The sequence below is a fragment of the Macrotis lagotis genome, chromosome X (genome assembly GCF_037893015.1).
Source record: "Macrotis lagotis isolate mMagLag1 chromosome X, bilby.v1.9.chrom.fasta, whole genome shotgun sequence".
Classification (NCBI taxonomy): domain Eukaryota; kingdom Metazoa; phylum Chordata; class Mammalia; order Peramelemorphia; family Peramelidae; genus Macrotis; species Macrotis lagotis.
Window position 1 is genome coordinate 385,323,436 of NC_133666.1, and position 22,830 is coordinate 385,346,265.

General features: G+C 33.7%; 1 protein-coding gene across 1 annotated transcript in view; it reads left to right on the forward strand.

The window, feature by feature from the left end:
* Positions 1-22,801, forward strand: part of SERPINB7 (serpin family B member 7) — a 34,888-nt gene extending 12,087 nt beyond the window's left edge. The window contains exons 2-8 of the mRNA XM_074201235.1: positions 158-343; positions 2,337-2,378; positions 2,913-3,047; positions 10,486-10,603; positions 13,361-13,503; positions 17,950-18,096; positions 21,185-22,801. Of these exons, the coding sequence (XP_074057336.1) occupies positions 176-343; positions 2,337-2,378; positions 2,913-3,047; positions 10,486-10,603; positions 13,361-13,503; positions 17,950-18,096; positions 21,185-21,583 (1,152 nt within the window). The 5' untranslated portion in view covers positions 158-175 and the 3' untranslated portion in view covers positions 21,584-22,801. The remainder of the gene's footprint in view (positions 1-157; positions 344-2,336; positions 2,379-2,912; positions 3,048-10,485; positions 10,604-13,360; positions 13,504-17,949; positions 18,097-21,184) is intronic.
* Positions 22,802-22,830: the final 29 nt, after the last annotated feature.

Genomic DNA, 22,830 nt, shown 5'->3' on the forward strand with positions numbered 1-22,830 from the left:
CACATATATAAAATTTCACTTCTTTTTTTGAGACAACTGTGAAATAATAGTTTTTACTCAACTCATTTTACTTATGAGGAAATTCAGGCACAGAAAATGTCATTGGGGCTAATTAATATATATGTAAATTTAAAACAATTTCATTTTTCCCTTTTAGGCTGTGTTCAGTTTCACAATGGTCAACCTTGCTGCAGCAAATGCAGAATTTTGCTTCGATCTTTTCAAAGAGATGAATACCTATCAAGGGAATGGCAATGTCTTCTTTTCTCCTGTAAGTCTCTTCATTGCTCTCTCCCTGGTGCGGCTGGGTTCTAGAGGTGATTGCGCAAAGCAGATTGATAAGGTGGGTTCCTTATATCTATATCCATGTTTGCACCTTCAAGGTCATGTTTATCTGTACTCATCAGGATTCTGGATTTTCTTTTGTTTTTTGACTCCAAATACTGTGTTCAAAGAACCATTTCATTGGAAATTAGTTGACTGCAGATGTTATAATTTTCCTAGTACCATGGCTTACTTGTCCTGTGTTGTAATAGGACTTTTTTTCAGAGCGCTCACTGTAAAGTGATGAGGAAGATAGAAATCTCATAGAATCTTAGGTTTGCTTCTCTCATTCAGGGCCTATGAAGAGAAAGGATGAGGAGGTAGAATATCTTAAAACCAATGAAATCCTTTAAAGAGGTATCAGATCTTTTCTATTTATGGGGCATATATTTCAGGTGCCAGGCCTATCAAGATGTGTTCCAGAAAGATAAGAACCCATCTTCTGTCACCTTCTTAAACCTGAAAGTTGTTATTTATCTCATAAGCACATACATCTATAGCATTAACTCAAACACTGTATTCAGAGTGAGAAGGCCAGCCCTTGTTTTTGAAGCTTACCGTTTAAAAGTCAACAGCTGTCTTATTTCAGAACCATGCTGAATGTTGAGATGACTCTATATTTTGGTGTGAAATTTCTGTACACCTAGATTCATTATTTTTGGCCTTTTTGTTGTTGAACCTTGATCCTAAAATATCTTAAAAATAAAAGTGATAGAATTGAAGTTTCACAGGTCCAGCTCCCTTAACTCCTAAAAACTATCTTCCTAGCAATAAATAATACCTTATGACTAGAGTAAAGCTTGAATTCTTTTATGAAAATGAACTTTCCAGTCTTGGTCCTGGAGTTAAGAAATTCTAAATATTACATCTGCCTGAGACATTTACTAGTTGTAAGAACTTGAGAAAGTCATTTAATTTCATTCAACCTCAGTTTCCTCATCTTTAAAATGGGTATAATAATAGCAACTATCACACAGGATTATGGTAGGGATTAAGTGAGATTACACACACTCACATAACACATATGGAACTTTGCAAGTCTTTAAGTGCTACATAAATCCAAGCTATATTATTATTATTATTATTATTATTATTATACAATTATATAATATTATTATTATTATCTTTCCCCTCATCTAAGACTAAAGTTTAGCAGAGTGGATAGTCACCTAGTGCAACTCATGGAGCTGGAGGTGTTAGGAATAAAACTCTTTAATCATTTATTATTTTTGTGTGCTTATATTTGAAATGTCGGTTAATTTATATTTTCATTCTCCTGCTTTTTAGTTTGTAGTATATCAGTTTAAATATGTTCATATGAAGGCTCAATGTCACTAGTTGATCATAATACACAGAAGCACCCTACTCACATCAGATTCAGAATGGTATTTATTTCAAACTCTGTTGACTGTGCAGAAATGTCTTTTCCTGACTGGCCTGCCCAGTACAACTTTGAAGTATTAAGGACCTGATGCTGACTGTGCTCTCTCTGGTAATGTCAGTAAAATACAGATCATAGAATCATAACCACAGAATTGAAGATCAGTGCTAGAAGTTTCCTCAGAGGCCTGCCAGGCTGAATCCATTATTTTACACATGAAGATATGAGGCTTAAGAAGTGATGTTGGAGAATGGAAAATGAGTGGTAAAGCAAGTCCTAATGTGGTACCAAAGAACAAAGTCCTTACATAATTTTGAGATTCTCCCTAATAAAATGGACAGTAAGAGAACAAATTCCCAATGTTTATTTCTACCCTTCCTTCTCCCCCAAAATGCCTTTGAAAAATATTAAGTAAAAGCTAAATGATCCCTGGGATACTATTAATCTTGTGAAGGACTTCTAACTCTAACAATCTCCTGATTTCACTGTACCTTTTAATTGGAAAAGGGTGATTTTTATTTTTGGTTTTAAAAAAGTCTTTTGGCAGGCTGTAGTAATATGTACCACTTACAAAAGCATTATTAGTTTCTTTTAAGAAGTTTCATTTCAATCTTTGTGTCTCTAATTGCAGGTGCTTCATTTTCAGAGTGATCCAGGAAATTCTAATTCTCAGGTAAACCATAGGGCATTTTATTTTAAAATTTTCCACCTGAAGAAGTGGAATATGTTAGGTGATGGGTGACTAAATTGAAAGAACTCTGCTTCCTCTTTTTCCCCAAACAGAAACTTATAGTTCTATGTGACTAGGATTTTTTTTTTCATTTGTTTATTTCTCATCTCTCTAAATGATAAAACTTCATTTAGATTTTTAAAAAAATCTTTCAAATAAAATTTGAAAATCAGTAGTAAATACACTTGTCATAATGAGGATCAAATAAGATTATGCAAAATGCTATATGTCAGTTATTCACAAAAAAGACAAAATTAACGATTTCAATAATTTCGGACTTTTGTAAATCGGAGCACAGCAATTGTATCCAAACCACTCATTACTGCCTTAACCTTGTTCATTTTGAGTTTACTATTGATTTCTAAATATTTATATAAATGAGGCTGAGTTGCCTAATAATTCCACCCTTTAGTAGTATTATATAAGAGCATCTTTCAATTCCAGAGATGAATTAACTATTTTTCTTTATCTTTTTAGTGCCAATCTGACAACACTCAGAGACTCCAATCACAGATGAAAACACTTCTCTCAGAATTAAATACACCAAGCAATGATTATCAACTTAAAATAGCCAATGGTCTATTTGCAGAAATGATATTTGATTTTCAAGAGGTAAGCAGAGTTGTTCTCACTTTAACAGATTTATTATTCTTATTATTAATTTTCCCTAACAGGTTATTTGTGTGATACTTTGGGTACTTCATAATTAGTTCTAGTAAGTTGAAGTGGAAGAACAACTGAGCTTCATTCAAGAGAAGTGGTTTTGAGCTTTGGGACCATGAGCAAGTCACCTACCTGCTCCAAATTGTAGGTTCTACATAAAATAGGAAAATTTAGTTGCATTACCTAGCTCTTTAAAGCCAGAAAATATGGGTTGAACTGTAGGAGTCTGGGTATGCCATTTAATTATTCTGGGTTTCTCTTTTCTCATCTGCAAAATAGGGATAGTAAGAATTATACTTCATGCTGCATGAGATTGTGAAAAAAATTCTTTGTAAACTTTAATAGCTATTAATACTTTAAATTACACTTTTGAAGACTTTTGAAACACCTTGAATAGTATGTAAAATTTAAGCTATTTTAGGCTTAAAATTATAGTTTTAAGATGTCACATATATTTATATCTATATGTATATATATATATATGATTTACTATTATTTAGTGAACAAGTCTAAAGATTATACTAGTTCCTTGAGTCATATGAAAGGTTAAATTAGTAATTTAGTGTAAGATAGTGAAGGATAATTTAATGCAATCTAAAGATTGCATTGGTTTTTCAGAGTTGGGCTTCCCATCTCCACATTTGCAGATTTGAATATCACAAAGCTTGTTCATCTACGACCCTAAAGTTTGCATGTCCACTCTGGCAAGGAAGTATTGACTTGTTATGATGTCCTGAGCAGAATGTAATAACAGGGAGCAAGAAATATAAGCTTTTTAAACAACATTCATTTATTTGATAGCTGAAATGATTTGATAGATAATGTCTGCTGCAGTAAAAAATAGTGATTATAATTTTCTAGGCTTTGTAGCACATTAATATTCATATTTCAAATTTTCCAGTTCATTTTTCAGATACTTCCAAAATTCTACCTTGTCTCTTTTTTAACATTAATTATCATATATATACATATATACATATATACATATATACATATATACATATATACATATATATATATATATATATACTAAAGCATCGGATCTAGAGTCAGGAAGTCCTGAGTTCAAATGCAGCTTGAACAATACTAACTCTGTGAATCTGGGCAAGGCATTTAACCTCTGTCAGTCTTAGTTTCCTCAATTAAAAAAAATATCTTCATAATGATAACACATATCTCCCAGGGCTGTTGTAAGAATTAAATGAGATATATCTGTAGAGTTCTTAGCATAGTCCCTGGCACATTTTTGTGGTTGTTCAGTTGTGTTTCTTCATAACTCCAATTTGGGGTTTTCTTGGCAAAGATACAGGAGTGATTTGCCTTTTCTAGCTCATTTTAAAAATGAGGAAACTGAGGCAAACAGGGCTAAATGACTTGCCCAAGAACATACCTAGTAAGTGTCTGAGGCTGGATTTGAACTCAGGCTTTCCTGACCCCAAGCCTGGCATTCTGTCCACTGCATTTAGCTGCTTGTGTTTGGCACATACTGGGGCTTAATGAATGCTTGCTTCCCCTCAATCCCCTTTAATTACCCAACTATTCTTATTGCTTTTGGCATTTAAGGATCTGTACTTTGGCCCAGGACCATTCCCTCTTCTTGGAATATCTGTCAAATGACTGAGGACTAGTCCATTCTTTTACTTCTGCTAAAAGAGACCCATGAAGGAATATCAGAAACTACTTCCAACCACAACTCTGACCCATGATACAGAGTCATACATAAAGCCTAGAAATAGGAAGCTGACTAAATACAAAAGATACCTGAGTGGACAGGCACAAAGACATGGATAATGTTCAATCAAGGACAGAAAATAGGAAGACCACATTTCTTCCCAAACTACTTAATATTAAATATCAAATCTCCTCAATTCAATCATTTAAAAAGAATTAGTGCTTTTTTTTTCCAATTGGCCAGTCAATTATTCATATCTCTGGAGCAGAACAATGACATGGAAAACATTCAAATCATTACATTTGACTTTTAAAATGAACTGTTGTTCTTCTATCTGCTTTTTGTTTAAAGCCTTGATCTAATCCTCTGCAAATTCTTAAAACAAGAGAATCTGACATTTATTTGATTCCATAAGTATTTATTAAGCCCTCAGTATGGCAAGGACATATGGAAGGGTAAAGATTATGTAGTATGTGCTAAAGATGGATTTCCAGGCATGTTTGAAAAATAAACAAAAAGAAAAACAGTCCTTGATTTCAAGGAGCTTACATTTCATTGGATGTGTGGGGAGGGTACATCACATACCTAGATGAATAAATATTAAATTATAAACAAATGTATAAAATAGTCATTCAATAGAAAAAAACAGAAACTAGAAGTGTTTAGGAAAAGGCTTGTTTCGTATGTTGGACCTGAGCTATGCTTTGAAGGAATCTAAGATGGAAAAGAGAAGAAAGATGGGCCATCTATGTAAAGGGAGAAAGATAGGAGGTGGAATGCAACTAGGAGATGTATAACCTGGAGGTGGAATGCAACCAGGATCATTACTACTTGCACCATGAGCATATTCTTTTGTCACTTTCTTTTCTGCCAATCTACTAGGGCTAATGTGGGAAAGAGTCCTCAGGAGAGAAGGTTACTGAATTAGAAACTGAGAATTTGAAATCCAGTGAATTTTAATGTGGATTTGCATTTGTGGTGGGAATTTTCCTCTTTTCTCCATGGGGTGGTTCTTTCTTTCACTTTTGGAAGGATGAATGATAAGGACAAAGGGCATGGGAGGATGGGGGGGAAGGAGATAAGATACTCATTCTACACACCCTGCTAATAATAATAAGATACCAAGATTCAAGCTTCCCTCTCTGCAACAACTTGAGTTAAGTCTAAGTTTATTGTCTAGGAGACACACCTTTCCTGAGGGCATGGGAGTTAATGACTTTTGTTTAAAAAACTTGACTAGGAAATGAAAATAGTAATTTACCACAGTCAATCATCTCAAGAGCTGATAATTGACAAACAAGAGGTGGGAGATTTAGCATTTCAAATATCAACACCTGTCTCTGAAAGAATCCTGGGAATGTGGTTTGAAGAAACCCTTAATAAGTTAAAAAATTAAATGACTGGTTATTACCTGATGTTATTATCTAATGCTTAAGAAAGTACATGACCTTGAAAACTGAGTGTTAAACCTAAATGAATGCCCTTCCTAGGTAGAAGAGTGGGAGTGAAAACAAGCTACATTTTGAATTTTGAATATAGTAACATCCAACAGTAATTGTCTAGTATTTCACTGAGTAAAACATCATCAAAGCAAGATTCACTACCCAGAATTGTATGATAACTGTACTTAGAAAACAGTGAACATCTTTTCTAGATTATGCAACATATTAAAGGCGAAGAATTTTAGAGGATTCTTCTATCTTTTCCTCTTTGAATTGAATTTCTTCCCTTTCCCATCTTGACCCTAATTAGCCATTTCCCAAACCTGGGAATCTGGAATTCTAGGTCTGGGCTATGGCATTCTTTGATTGGGTGATCCCCAGAATTTCTCTTTCCTGTGTCAATAGGGAGGGACTAGATTTTCTAATCCCTATATCAGGCCACACAAGCTGACAAATGGCATTCCTTTTGCAAAGTTTTGTTAAAAGCATATCTACGTTTATTGAAATTGGGATTGCACTGGAAAATCTAGGCCACCGTATATGTAGTCCCAAAATTATATATCAATAAGTATTTAAGAAGCCTTTACCAAGGGCCAGGTAATGTGCTAGCAGCTGGAGATAAAAATTCTAAAATGAAATCATCCCTACTTTTAAGGGGCTTACATTCTAATTGAAGATTCTGCAAAGACACAAATTAAGTTATATATTTAAAGAGAATAAGTATGTGCAGTATACTAAAAATGTAAGTATTTGGATAAATCAATAATGGTTTTGTGTAAAAGGTGATGCCTGAGTCATATCTTGGAAGAAAAGAGTGATTTTATGAAGCAGAGATAAGGAGTAAGATAAGAAATAATTAGGAGTATTTTCCAGGTTTCAGATATAGCCCAGTGCAAAGTCACAGAGTTGGGAGATGTAGTGTTGTGTGTGTGAGAAACATAAAGAAGGTCACTTTAACTGGATCACAGAGTTAGTGTGAGAGAGATAATAATATAAAAAAAGACTGGAAAGATAGGTTATGAAGAATTTTAAAGGTTAAACAAAGGAGCTTATATTTTACTCCATAGACAATACTGAGTAGAGAAGTAATATAGTCAATTTTGCTCTTAGGGAAAATCAGTTTGGAGGATTGAGTGGAGTAGAGAGAAACTTGAGGTGGGGGAATGAACTAGGAGGCTGTTGCAATAATCTAGAAGAAAGGAAATGAGGACCTGACCACATGTAAATAGTAAGAAGTCACATGTAGGAGAGGTTTAAGATGGAGAAATGACAAGATTTGGAAACTGATTTGGTATGTGGGGTGCTGGAATGTGTAGAGCTGAGAATAACACCAAAGTTAGGAACCTAGGAGATTGAAAAGATTGTTGTATCAAACAGAAATAGTCAAGTTTGGAGAGAAGAAGGTTTTTGGAAATTTGTTGGCTTTAATTTTGGATGAGTTGAATTTGAGATGTCTTGTGAATATCTAGTTTGAAAGGTCTAATAGATAATTGGTAACATAGGACTGAAGTTCACTAAAGAGGAGAGAGAGAGAGACAGAGAGAGACAGAGACAGAGAGACAGAGACAGAGAGAGAGACAGAGACAGACTGGGGTTAGAAATTTAGGTCTGTGTGTCATTTGTATAGAGATTTTTAATTAAACTTGAGGGAATTGATGAAGTTACTGGGAGAGAAGAGACTAAAGAGAACAGAAGAGAAAGAAAGAAAAAAGGGGGGGATACCAGAAGAGATCATAGGGAACACCTATAGTTAGGGTATGATCTATTTATCTATCTATCTATTATAAAGATAGATATCTATCTATCTATCTTTATAATATAAGTATGTATATGTATATATATGTATATGTATATATATATATTGAGAAGTAGATAAGTAGATATAGATATTTACAAAAACTATCTATATAGAGAGATAAGGTCAGATAAATAAGAAGAACCAAGAGAGTATAGTGACTCCCAGAGAGGACTGTATCTTGGAGGAGATGATGGTCAATAGTTTAAAATGCAGCATAAGGGTCAAAGAAGCTGAAGATTGAAAAAGAATATCAGACGTGTTGATTTTGATGGAAGTTTTAGAGAGGAAAGTTTTATTTGATGAAGCTGGATGCTAGATTGCTGAGTATTAAGGGAGTAAGGGACAAGAGAGGAAGTGAAATGTTTGAGTGTAGAGAGTTTTCTGGAATTTTTGATAAAAGGAGGAAGGATAATTAATGAAAATCTGAGAGGATATAAGGGTCTAGTAACTATTTTTCAAAAATGGGAGAGTCCTGGGCATGTTTAAAGGTAGTAGGGAAGAAACTATTAGAAAAGGAAAGGTTGAAGTTTTGAGATTTGGGGATGATTAAATTTTCAGTCTGTTGAAAAAGAAGTGAAGACATGAGATCAAGAAATGATCATGTAGATATGTTGGCTTTGGCAAGTTTAAGGACTGTCTCATTTTCAGAGAGTGGGAGAAAGTGGGGGATGGTGTCAAGAGATGTTGAGATGAGAATAGGAAAAGAAGGAGCTCCCATTGAATAGACTTCGGTTTTCTCAGTATATTAGAAAGGGAGAGTATAGGATATAGAGAATCAGTTAGGAATAGAAAGACTACTGTACTGTAAAGAAAGTCCTGTGGAAGTCAGATGGATTTTAATGTTTCCAGTTATCAGGATTTTATGAATTCCTTTAGCTTATGATTAGGAGGAAATGGAGGAAACAGAGTGGGAGTGATTCAAGACTGAGCTTTGATAAAAGGTAAATGATGCAGGACAAGGAAGAGAGATTCTAAAGCAGAGGACAGTATAGAGCTGAAATGGCTAATTAGGGTCAGGATGGGAAAGGAAAGAAAAGCAAGTGAAGTCAGAACTGGGCTAATGGCCTGAGAAAGAACTAGACAGTAGAGGCATTAAAGGTTTCAACAAGAGAAAAGAATAGGTTTAGGAGGAGTAATACATAGGAAAAGATAGGAAGTTTAGGTCAGGTAGAATAATGGCAGGCTCTCTAAGAAAGTAGAACCTTTGTGAAATATAGTTTATATAACCATCCCTATGTTTGACTGAGATGGAGTGAAGGAGGAGGTATGGAATTTAAGGAAACTGAAGAATTGTAGTTAATGCCATCATTTAGCATCATTGAACCATTTTATATACCTTTCTTCCTCAGTTCTTAGCAAAGTGTTGTACATATAGTAGTTACTTATAAATGCATATGGTCTGCCTGACTTATATCTTCAGTGTGGCTCAGAAAGAAGTCAATATGAGAATATCATTACCACTCACTATATCTTAGCCAGAAAGTAATAATATAAAAGTGGCTAGTTTATTAGTCACAAAGCAGATCTCATTATTACCCACAAGGAATAGGAGTTTGCAAATATCTTTTAAATGTTAAAGATATTGCAACTCTAATGCTAGCAATATTTTTCCAGTTAATTTTCCTGCCTGATTTTTATTAATGAAGAAGAAAAATCTCATGCATTTTTCTTAGAAGATAAGAAAATTCATTTTTGGAGTGGATTGTTATTTCCTTGGTGTGGGTAGCTCCTGTTATCAATGTTGATCTACAACTGTTCTGGCACTTAACATTTTTATCAGAGAGGTTAAATGATTTGCCCAATTTATATAGCCAGCATATGTCAGAGGCAGCATTTGAGCTCAGGGTTTCCTGATTTTAAGACCAGGTTTTGCCCTACCACAATACACTACTTATTTAAATACATACATACATACACACACACACACACACACACACACACACACACACACACATATATATATATATATATAATATATGTATATGTATGTATATACTGCCAATGTATATCATACACAGTTGCAAATATTCTATTTCCAGGTCTAGAAATAGACCTTTGTTTTATCTGAGAAAGTAGAGGTGACAGGGCAGTGAGATTGATCCATATTAGAAGAATTATCAGAGTTTTTTTTTTAAGATTTAATTCCTATGCTTTCTTGTATTTAGTACATGTACCATTATATGACTCATTTTGCTAGGGATATTCCAAAAGATTTTTATTTTTTTCAAGGGTGAAGTTATTGAATACTTACTGATAAAGTACATTCATTTTTATTTATCAAGTTAAAGAAATGAAAAAACTATTTAGAGAAAATTATAACTAAATTTTGCTTAAAAAGACAAATATAAAATGAAGCAAAATACCACTTTTTTCATCAAGAGGTGCTTAGGCACAACCTTCTATGAACATCTCTGCTCATGCTTGTACCATATATAGATGGTGATTGTTCTGTTAATATGAGTTTTTTTATTTTAGAATTTTTTAAAATGTGCTCAAAGCTTATATAATGCCAAAATAGATCGTGTAGACTTTACTTCTGATATAGAAGACACCAGGAAAAAGATTAATCAATGGATGGAGAAGCAAACAAATGGTAAGTATACAACTTTATAAAAAATACAGTATTTGCTAAAGTTACATATGATTAGTAAGCTCTGAATTGAATCAGAAAGCTTCTTTCATGGAGAAGAAAAAACCCCCATTTTATCCGTAGTTGTTAATACTATAATTTAGCATCATTGAACTATTGCATAAACCTTCCTTTCTCAGTTCTTAGCAAAATGCCATACATATAGTAGGTACTTATTAAGGTATATGATTTGCCTAACTATATCTTCAGTATGCTTCAGAATAAAATCCGTAAATACACATCATTACCACTCAGCTAAACCTTAGTCAGAACGTGATAAGATAAAGTGGCTTACTCATTAGTCACAAAACAAAGCTCACTATTACCCACAAGGATTCTACTTCCAAAATTAGAGAGCCTCTCATTGCACCTGTCCTAAACTTTACATTGCATCCCTTCCTTTGCATTACTCCTCTGAAACCTATTTTTCCTCTTGTTGAAATGTCTTGTCTACTACCTCTCCTTGCCCAGTTCTTTCTCAGGCCATTAGCCATGTTCTGACTTGACTTGTTTTTTTTTCCTTTTCAATTCTAAATATTTTCCATTTCAACTCTAAATATTTTATGTGCTAGTGCTGGAGATGCAAAGGAAAATAAAGATGGTCCCTGCTTTCAAGGACCATAGTCTAATGGAGGAGACAACATAAAATCAACATAAACAAGACAGAATGCACTGACGCATATGTGAATCATAAATCTAACTTTTCACTTTTAAAGTTTTCCTGTCTGTCTGAATTTCCTTCTGAACAGATGCCTCCTGGTCATATTGTATAGTTTTTTTTAAAAGGGCCTTAAAATTGCGTTTTACAAAAAATTCAACCACTAGCCATGGCAGGAATGTCTCAAGGAAGAAGTCCCAGTAAAGATATCTTTAGAAATTTCTCTGGCAGGTTTTGTCTTTATATCAAAGATTATCAATTTATTAGAAAGAGAAGACTAATTAGACAATCTGTATTTTATTCATTCCCCTGTTCTCAAAGTTATTCATTTCTTTAAGCAAAATTTTTCAGCTTAATTTGGGCTCTCAGTCCAAAGTAAAGTGAGTTTCTGTGGTTGAAATATTGCATGTATCTCTTGAAAACAAATTTGTAAAGCACAACTACAAAATCAGCCTTGGAAAGAGAAGTGAAATGAATTAATTTGTTTACTTGCTTATTCTGGACATTAGTTGGAATTTTGTCATTAGCTGTGGCATAATTTAAATTCACTGTCTTCACAAAAATACGAAAGACAGGATATAATTTTTTTCCTTCTCTTAGGAAACCCTTGATTTTCTGTTCTTAGTGAGGTAAAGTTCATAGTTAAATGAAAGGTTATTAGATTCCCAGACCCTTACAGCAATATCTCTATGGATAAATTTAATATCTCACTTATGTGGGTACTCCTTTGAATAATGCAGATCTTGATTCCTCAGTGTCTCTGTGATTCTTGTTCATGCATTATGGGGTACTAGGGAAACATATGAGTTGTCCTGCAGCTATTACTTGCTCTCATATGGTTAACCCAAATCTTTTTTTTCTTGATCATAAATTTCTTTGATAATAATCTTTATACCACCACTGCAATGAAATTCTTTTTTGGTAATTAATTGGACTCAATGTGTGCTTCTCCATTTCCATTTTGATGCTTCACAACCATAATTCTTTAGAAAGGGTTGTATTCCATGACTCATAATGAATGATGCTAAAAAGATGGGCCTTTACTTCAAGGAGTCACCCAGCGTGATTAAAAGTACCCTGATTCTCAGATTTGATACAGTCCAACTTACCATCTCTCTATTTATTACTTTTCCATTCATGCACATATTAGCAATTGGTTTGTATCTTGATAAATATATGAATTTTGCAAAGGCATTTAGGAAATGAATATTAACTTGCAAGATGCTTGTAGTTAAGAAATTTGTCTCCTTGATCTTATCTTCTCCAGCCTGGGCACAGTGCTCTAAACATAGTGGTACCTTATTAATGTTGAATATATTGACTCTCTGTGCTGTTTGTTCTTCCTTACTACATAAATCTGAAACTGATGAACACCCCTGAAAGGGTCTTTCATGGACTTCTACAATGTTTCTTCTATTGATTGATCCCTAGCAGGGACCTGGCAGGAACTGATGCCTGATTTAGGACTCAACCCTCCCCTTTTCCACCCTTCAATCAAGTATCTTCCAGGCTTGGTCTTCCTTCCTATGACAAATTGAATATAATAATAGTCTTTCTCCCTACCTCATAAAGTGGTTCTGAAATTCAAAAGAGATCATGTGTGAAATATTTTTGTAATGATAGACAACAATATAAATGTGACTCATTGCTTTTACTAAACTGTTTAATTCAGAATTTGAGATTGTAAACATTTCAGAAGGCTCCTTATAACCTCATCATTTTTTCAGTTGAGTGGAACCAAAATGGTAGCTTGAATTTCAGATGTTACAATGCTTATGAGCTGCACTAAGATTGGATGGAGTTTTTTTTTTTTACAAGGCAAATGGGGTTAAGTGGCTTGCCCAAGGCCACACAGCTAGGTAATTATTAAGTGTCTGAAACCGGATTTGAACCCAGGTACTACTGACTCCAGGGCCGGTGCTTTATCCACTGTGCCACCTAGCCACCCCAATGGAAGAGTTTTATTGAAAAGTTCTATTATGTTATAGAAAAAGTTTTACTTTATTGAATAGTATAATCTCATTAAAATATATTTACTTTTTTTCTTCAATGCTTTTCAAAAGGCAAAATCAAAGAGATCTGTCCAGAGGGTAGCATCAGTTCATCATCAGTAATGGTGCTGGTGAATGCTGTGTACTTCAAAGGGAAATGGGATGGCGCTTTCACTAAAAGTGAAACCATAAATTGCCGTTTCAAGTCACCCAAGGTATGTGAATTTCTATTACATGTGTGATGTCTTTGGTTATTTAACCTTAGTGAAAAACTGTGATTATAAAGCACTGTGTTCTGACAGTCAATGAAAACTTACATTATTATCATAATTATTGCATTATTATCAGAATATTACAGTATTATCAGAATTAGGAAGCTAATCCTTTGTGAGATCAAATTATACAACTTTCTAACTCATAATGATCATTCATTTACCAAAATTTACAAGTTATGGAAAGGAGGGAGAATAACTTTTTTGTTGAAAGATATTAATTTTTTTTAAAAAAGTAACAACAAAGTCTGAAAATATTTATTGATGATTTACTCTGGACTGACCATTCTAAAAGTTTCTGGAAGATTTGAGAGGATAAATACTTAAACATAGATTAAAAATATTTTCTTTTTTCTAATTGAGCTTATATTGTATTATGTTCTTTGGTTATATTTAAGGTGTTTAGTTATATTTTAAAGGAGTTCAAATATGGGAGCATTATTTTTAAGATAATTTACTTGTGGCAAATTGAAAATGTCTATTCTTGATTTTATATATTTATGCACACATCTCTCTCTCTTTGTCTGTCTGTCTGTCTGTCTGTCTCTCTCTTTCCCCCTCTTTCTGTATCTTACTATTTACTGTTTTATACCTCTCTATAGTGTCTAATTAATTGCTGGGAAATAATGATGTTTTTAAAGTAATACTTTCTAATTGTGAACTGCATAAGCCATATCAAATACAGTTATTTCAACATACAGAGAGCAAAATAGACCGAATATAAAACTGAACATCTGTAAATGTACATTTTGTATTAACAAATTTATCCCCTTATATAATCAGTCATGTTTCTTGAAGTGTGTTTGACAATGAAATATGTAATATGTATAACTATAAAATGATATTTTCCCAATGTAATTAGGTATCTATGAGGGTTATGAAATTTAGTCCAAGAGGAAAAAGATTCAGGTAGATTATTCTTATAGGAAGGGAACCAGAATTTATTTTTCATTGAAAACTATTAAGTTTAAAAAGAAAGCAAAAATAATGACCCCAAATATTTATTGACAATTTGTTCTGGATCGATCGTTGCAGCAGGTTCATAGGTATTTGAAAGAAGAGATATTTAAACTTAGATTTAAAAATACTACCATTTCTCTAAATGAATTTATATTTTGTGCAACAATGTTTCCTCTAGCTGATCCTCACCTTTGGAATGTGAGTGGTAATAGACTTTTCCAGATAATCTCTTTTCTTCCTGTTGAGCAGAGCCTACTTTCTAAGCATCAAGTTGAACTCTACCTCTGCAGAGATATTTCTCTATCCCTAATATATATATATATATATATATATATATATGTATATATATGTATAATATGTATATATATATATACACAAACAATTGTATTATTTGTACTCATTATTAAGTTCACAATTAAAAAGAAAATTTAATTAAAAGATCATTAATGTTTTCCTAGCAATACTTTAGATTCTATAGTGAAATGATAGTAAATAGCAATGTTAATTGGTTCACTTTTCACCTAAAGGTTCAGCAGTCCATGGATTTAATTCTTGTCCTGTTTTGGAACATTTAGACAAAACATAGTTTATTTTTAAAACAATTATTTTTACATTGTCAATATGATTCTCTTTCATTTGATCCCCAAAGCCTCTAGTCAGGAGGTGAAGATCATGGGAAAAAAACCTCATTTTGCTTTACCATTCACATAGAAAAGGTCTATCATCTCTACAATAATGGATCATAAAACCAGGCACAATTAAGATTAACTGTGCTTTTATCTGAATTATTTATGATAGTAATTAAGACAGAAAGTATGAACCAAATTTATAGAACAGAAAACTTTGGAATAAGTGTCTTCTGTCTCAGATAAAAATAAGGAGAGAAGGGAGATAGCTACTTCTCCATCTGGTATTTATCCAAAGTCAGTAAATATTCGTTGTTTTGACATCTGCATGATGGTTTTGGCTATCTCTTATTCCCTCTGAAAGTAGAAAGGACTCCAGTGCCCAGAGCTCTAGCAACTGTGGCATAGCAGCTCTGCCATCTCAACACTCAGTTTCTCAGTAACAAGTCTCCTTTAATAATTCATCTTGGTAACTACTTTCTCAATCAGTCTCTTGACTCACCAACATACATACACCTTGTTTGCTAAAACCAAAACATCTTCCTCCCACTCCATTGTCTTGGTGCATATCTCCTTGAGGAGCAAGTCAAGAGATTCTGTGCAAATAAGTAGAACCTCATCTCCTATCATGACTTTCTCTGTTTTAGAGAGGCCTCATGGGTTGCACCAATTACTATGTATTATCTATGTTTAATTGTTAATGTTTTAGGCAGTTGCTTGCCCATGAAGCATCCAAATAGAATCTCCTTACATAGTGTCTTTTCAGGGATTTGTAACACCTCAGGCACAATGGATAACATTAAAATGGATAAATTTAAGTGGAGAAATATAGTCTTATTTTAATTTTTTCTTATGAAAGACCAGGTCAAACATTATCTCTTAATTTCTCCAACTTAAAAGTTTTAGGAAACATATAGGGCTTATTAAAATTAAATGTTAATAAATAATTTCTAAATGATTTCTTATATCCTTGTTTTTCTTTCTTCACTGTCTTATAATTACAATTCACATTGAAATTTCCCTAAGACAATGTGACTGTACCTACCTGGACTTGTCAAAGCTTTGGGCATATTAACTATCTGGGCAGAATGATAAGGAACTAGTGCACAGAAGCTGGTATGCAGAGGGGAGCTAAGTATGGAATCTCAGAAAGAACAGTTTATCTGTGCTTGATTTAGGCAACTTGAAATAGTCCTGATATTGGAGGAATATGTGCAAATTATTGCCAGTTCTAAACCTTAGCTCTTAAGAGGACATTTGGCAACTTATGTGTTACTTTAGGAAGAAAGTGGATACTTCAGACTTTGGGGGTGGGGGAATGGTCCCTACTTGTGATTTAATTGGTATGGAGATTACCTAATGAAATAGATTCTTTCTACAGATGCAACTAGGTACCTAATCTGCAACTTAAATTTTAAGAGAATTGACTGGAGTGTTGAGAAGTTAAGTGACATGCCTAGGGTCACACAGTCTGTGTCAGAGGTAGGGCATGAATCCAACCAGAGCTTCTTGATTCTGAAACTTGATCTCTTTTCACAGCTCCACAATGACTTCCCTTGAGTCTTTATCTCAAATATCTATATTATTGGCCATTCCTTGTTCTTTTGCTTCAGTTTTGAAGGAAAAAGTCCTTCTTCTTGACAAGAACAGCTCCTCTACTTGTAGTGTTCATTTCATTTCTCATTTCTTCTTGTTTTTCTAGTTCTTTTTCTTCTTCTTCCCTCATCTCCCTTTTTCTCCTTCTTGTTCTCCTTTTTTTTCTTTTTGTTCTCCTTCTTCTTCTTCTCCTCCTCTACCTTCTTCTTCTTTCTTCTTCCTCTCCTTTTAATTTCTTTTCTTCTTTTTCTTCCTTTTCTTCTTCTTCTCATCTTCCTCCCCCCTCCTCTTTCTTTCTTTCATATTCAGTTTCTTGTCTTCCACATTTTTCTTCTATGCTATCTCCAAGCATATAGAACTCTCTTCCATTCTTAAAAAAAGTCTTTCCTTACTTCTATCACCCCTTCAAACTTTCTTCCTATGTCTCTCCTCCCTTTCATAATAATCTTTTAGTGAAAAATGGCTGCCTACATTCCTTGCCTTCATTTCTTCACCTCTGATTCAATTCTCAACTCCTTATAATCTTGCTTCCAATTCTACCAGTAGAGTGAAACTGACCTTTCCAGTGACATCAATAATTTCTTAATTCCTGAATCCAGTCATCTTAGTCATTATTCTAGCTTATCTTTATGTACCAGACTCACAGTACTCACATATGTGGCATTCCAGTCAAACTACCTTGTTTCCTGTGTTCCCTGTTCACAAACAGTCCATTTCTTGTTTCTTTCCCTTTGCATTGGCCCTCTTCACTTCCTTCATTTGGAATTCTTAGCTCCCTTTTAGATTTTTGTCAAATGAATAGGCACAATAGACCTTTCCTGTTTCTCCCAGTTGTTTGTGCCATAACCCCATCTCCAATTATTTTGATTTTATTTTATATATTTTTCATTGACTTAATTGCATGTTTTTTGGCCAAATAGAACAAAAACATCTTGATATTGAAATAGTGAGGATCATTTCATTTTTATCTTTGTATGTCTAGTGCACCTACCATAATCCCTGGTATGCATAGACATTTAATATATGTCAAATCGAAATGCATCACAGAAATAGTGAAAGCATATGATAGTTTTTGGTATTTATTCCATAGTAATTTTATGTCAGAAGTCCCTTAAGGAGCACAAACTAAGCTAATATTTCAGAGATATTCTAAGTCTACTCTAGAGAAGAAGGAATATAGATGTTCTTTACTTTTTTTTTTAAACAGTGTCCTGGGAAAACAGTCAGCCTTATGCATCAAGAACGCAAATTTAACATGACTATCATTAGCGACCCAGATATGCAGGTGCTTGAACTCAGATATGTTGGTGGAATAAGCATGTATATACTACTGCCTCAAAATAATCTAAATGAGGTAAGCTACACTGAATGTGGAACATATAAGGGAAATCGGTGACTATTTCTTGGAAATATAATAAATTATTTTCATTTAGGAACAATTGTATAATTATACACATCAATAGAGATATTGTGTGATGATCTACTATGAATGACTTAGCTATTCTTAGCAATATAATGATCTAAGACAATATCATAGACCTTATGATGAAAGGTGAAGTCCAACTCCAGAGGAAGAGCTAGTAGAACCTGAATGCAGATAAAGGATACTTTTTTTGTTACTTTATTTTTCTTGAGGTTTTGAGATCTGTTTTCTGTCACAGAATGACTTACATAGAAATGTGTTTTGCATAAGTGTAACATGTCGAATTATCTACCTTCTCTATGGTAAAGAAAGACAAGTATGAGGAATAGAATTTGGAACTTAAAATTTGTAAAAAAAAGAATGTTAAAATTGTTTTTACATGTAATTGGGAAAAATAAAATATAAAATGAGATTTTTAAAAGAGGAAAAAAAACTGAAACAATTTAACATTGGAAGGGACTTCAGATTCATCAATTCCAATCCTTTCCTTGAAAAGATGAAGAAATTGTGGTCCAGGGATATGGGATGACTTGCTCAAGGTGACAGAGGGAGTATCAGGGGCAGGATTTGAGTCTTTTGATTCTTTAGTTGTGTTAGATATGAGTGCTTCTCTATCTTTTTGATTTCCTGACCATTTTGTACTTCTGAACAACAATGATTCCCAAAACTTTTGTATGGGTTAGGCTTTTGATATATATGAATTTAGAGATTACATTATCTTAATATTATTATAAAAATAATTCTGGCTTTATAGACTCCCTGAAAAGGACTTTAGGATCCCAAAGAGGTTAAAGGCTTCTTGGAGAACTGGTATTCCATAATATGATTCCTAATTAGGCTCCTAACTTTCAAATTATAGAATATAGGTACTGTGTATTCAAATATCACTGTATCATGAAGTGTCCCATTTTAATAACTCACTTGGCACAAACTGAATAAGAAATGGAAGTAAAAGGGAAATGGCTAAATCTGTGGTCATACTAAGAGTAGTCTACATTTATGTAGTTGTTCCCAGGTTTGAAAAGTGATTTTTTCCATAACAGTGGTTAGTACAAATATTTTTTCCCTTTCCTTCCTAGATAGAGGAGAGATTTAGAGAGGTTTTCAACATATAAGCAGATATGATGCTTGAACCCAGGTCTGTCTCCTTTATCCTTTGCCTCCAAGTTGATTATACTTGGAGCCAAATTGTCACACTTATGATGAGTTCAATAATATACTTTGATCATTTATTATATAATAATTTAATTTTTACTTTCTATTTAGTCATCTCAATTATCTGCATTTATGGAGTCAGAAACCGGCACAATTAAATCAGAATAGCAGACAGTCCAGAAGATATTTATTCTTCTTGAATTCATCAAATGATTTGATTCCATCAGTAATATCAGATTTATTTAATATTAAAATACTGTTTGTTTCTTAATGTGATTTTATAAGACCTAACATTAGGAGCAGCTAGTTGGCACTAGATCTGAATTCAGGAAGATCTGAGTTCAAATCTGATCTCAGACATTTATTAGCTCCATGATCCTGGGCAAGTCACTTAACCCTGCTTGCCTCAGTTTCCCCATTAGTAAAATGAACTGGAGAATGAAATGGCAAACCATCCTAGTATCTTTTCCAAGTAAATCTCAAATGGAATCATAAGGAATCAGATACAATTGAAACGACTGAACAAAACATTAGTCTCATAATAATATAAAGATTATTTTGCATTCCTTAGAAGAATAAATTCATGAAAGAGAGGTGACCTCTAGAATCAGCCCTAGAATGAGAAGGGACCTAAAAGGACAATTTGCCAAACTCCATAATAGATGAGGAAATTGAGAGTCAGTTTAAGTGATTTAAGTATAAGAGAGGTAATAGAGATGGAGAGCAACAGAGGCAGAATTTCCATAGAATCATAGATCTGAAACTGTAAGGTCTCCCAGTGGTCTCCCAGTTCAACCCTATCATTACATAAGTGAGGGGATGGAGGCTAAGAGGTATCAGGTGACCCATAGCTCCATAGGCAATAAGCATCAAAAGGACAGTTTGAACCTAGTATCACTGACTTCAGAACCAATTGACTACCCACTGTTTCATGGATAGAGTACAAGGTTTGGAGTTTTAATGATTCTGGAAAAGTTATTTAAGCTTTCTCTTTCCTTTTTGTATTTGTGAAATGGGGCTAATAACAATACCTACCTCACAGGGTTCTAAGATTAGAATGAGATAGATGTGAGCACTTTGCCAGTCTTTAAACATCTAGCTATCAAGGTCTTTGAGAGTTATATTTTTGTCTTTGTTGCATCCTTGGTCCTAAGCACAATTCTTAGCTTATGCTAACATATGCTTATTGATTGATTGGACCAAAAATTTTTGATCCACCTAAGGGTCAACCTGGAGATAAACTTCTCTAATACTGGGTGAAGTCAGTTCACAGCCAACTGGGCTGAGACTACCTTTACCTTGATGGGAATGGAGAGGACATGTTTCACTAGAATAAATTTCAAGAGTCCAAGGTTAGTCATCTGTTCACGGGAAGACTTTAATGGAGGATGTCTCTTTTCATTTATTTTGATTGATGGCAATAACACCAATAATAACTGGCATTGTATTTACTTTGAAGTCTACAAAAAATTTTACATAAATCTCTTTTGAACTTCCCAATCATCTTTTGATATAGTCATGGCAGGTATTAGTGAAAAAATTTAATGAGGAAACTAAGTCTCAGAGAAACTAAGTAACTTACCTGGGAAAGTCACAGGCAGGATTTAAACCCATCTTCCTGACTTCAAATTTCATATTCAGTTTATCATATTGTCTTGCTTTAGATTTGTATTCTTTGGGTTTTACATATCAACTTCTCTCTTGTAAAACAAAAATTTTCTTGAAAATGATCAGTCCCTTATCAGGTCTGAATCCTATCTCTCTAGAAATATTTGTTAGTGTTTTAAGTCACAATGGTGACTATGTCTTGACTTTGGTTCTTTCATACAGTACCTAATTGAAATAGCCTTTGAACTCTTCCCAGGTTGAAAATCAACTGACCTATCAGAATTTAATGAACTGGACCAACCCCAAAAGAATGAAGTTGCAGTCTGTGGAAGTATTTATTCCTCGTTTCAGGATTGAAGAAACTCATCAAATCAAGAGATACTTGAAAGCTCTGGGAATAACCTATGCCTTTGATGAATCAAAAGCAGATCTTTCTGGAATTGCCTCAGGAGGACGTTTATATTTATCAAAAATGATGCACAAATCCTACATAGATATTACTGAAGATGGCACTGAGGCAGCCTCTGCCACCGGAAATGTCATTGTAGAAAAGCAGCTCCCAGATTCTGCTTTATTTAAGGTGGATCACCCATTCTTGTTTCTCATCAAAAAGAATGACCTCATTTTATTTGCTGGCAAAGTTTTATGCCCTTGAAATCTAGGAGACTGGTGTGTGTGTGTGTGTGTGTGTGTGTGTGTGTGTGTGTGTGTGTGTGTGTGTGTGGATGTGTGTGTATGTGTGATGACTAAATGGGAGGACCCAGTGTTTCCCTTATGTTACTTTTCTTCTAATACTGGCTTCATTACTTAATTAAAAAAAAAAGGTTGGCAAGCACACAAATTAACTGATTCAATCACTTTCTGACCCATCCATTTCATTGATAACTATCACTAATGGCTATCATTTTCCTTACTTCCATGCAAATACATGCACAACATCTCTCTAGTTTCTCAAAAGGTATTGTGTATCAGCATAATGGGAATATTCAAAGTAAATTCCTACATAGTAAAAGAGAAACTACATTCCTAAACTTAGGTACCATAGACGTTCTAACTGCATAATAAATATTCTAGGAAACATATATATATATATATGTATATATATATACATATATATATATATATATATATATATAAAATTTTAAATAAGTATAAAGGACATGCCATGCCATCATTTATTTGATGTCATGGTCTTCTTCAACAATGGAGAACAAGGGGTGGCTTGGTGGTACAGTGGATAGAGCACCGGCCCTAGAGTCAGGAGTACCTGAGTTCAAACCAGGCCTCAGACACTTAATAATTACCTAGCTGCATGGTCTTGGGCAAGCCACTTAACCCCATTGCCTTGCAAAAAAAATAACCCTAAGGAAAAAGAAAGAATGGAGGATAACAACAGCAAAGGACAACTTTTATTTTGATAACATGAGATCATGACAGAATTTTCTTTCATGTAATTATTCTGGTTCATAGTTCTAAAGTGTAAATTGGAATTTACCAGATTCTAACTTTTTAAAAAAATAAGAACAAACAAATATATTTAGGTGATGGCTATCTGTCTCTTGCTACCAGGTGAAGCATGTGGGGACTTAACTTGTATATATTCTTTTGTTTTCTTTTTTCTAGTACCAAACTCATTAATTAAATTTTGTTGCTTCTCTTGTTTCATTCAATACATTGCTAGTTGTTATTTTCAAAATATCTTGTTTGATATATTCTCTAGTTCATAAGATTTTGCTTCAATTATCAGAATAAAGAATCATTGGACTCTCTTGACTAAGTGAAAGGTAACAATATTTCATGGAATGAAACTTGCTTTTTGAATTTTCATTGAATCATAAATGCCCCAGTGGGAAGGGGTCACCCATACCATCTATCCAGCCTTCTCTAACCCAGAATTGTTCC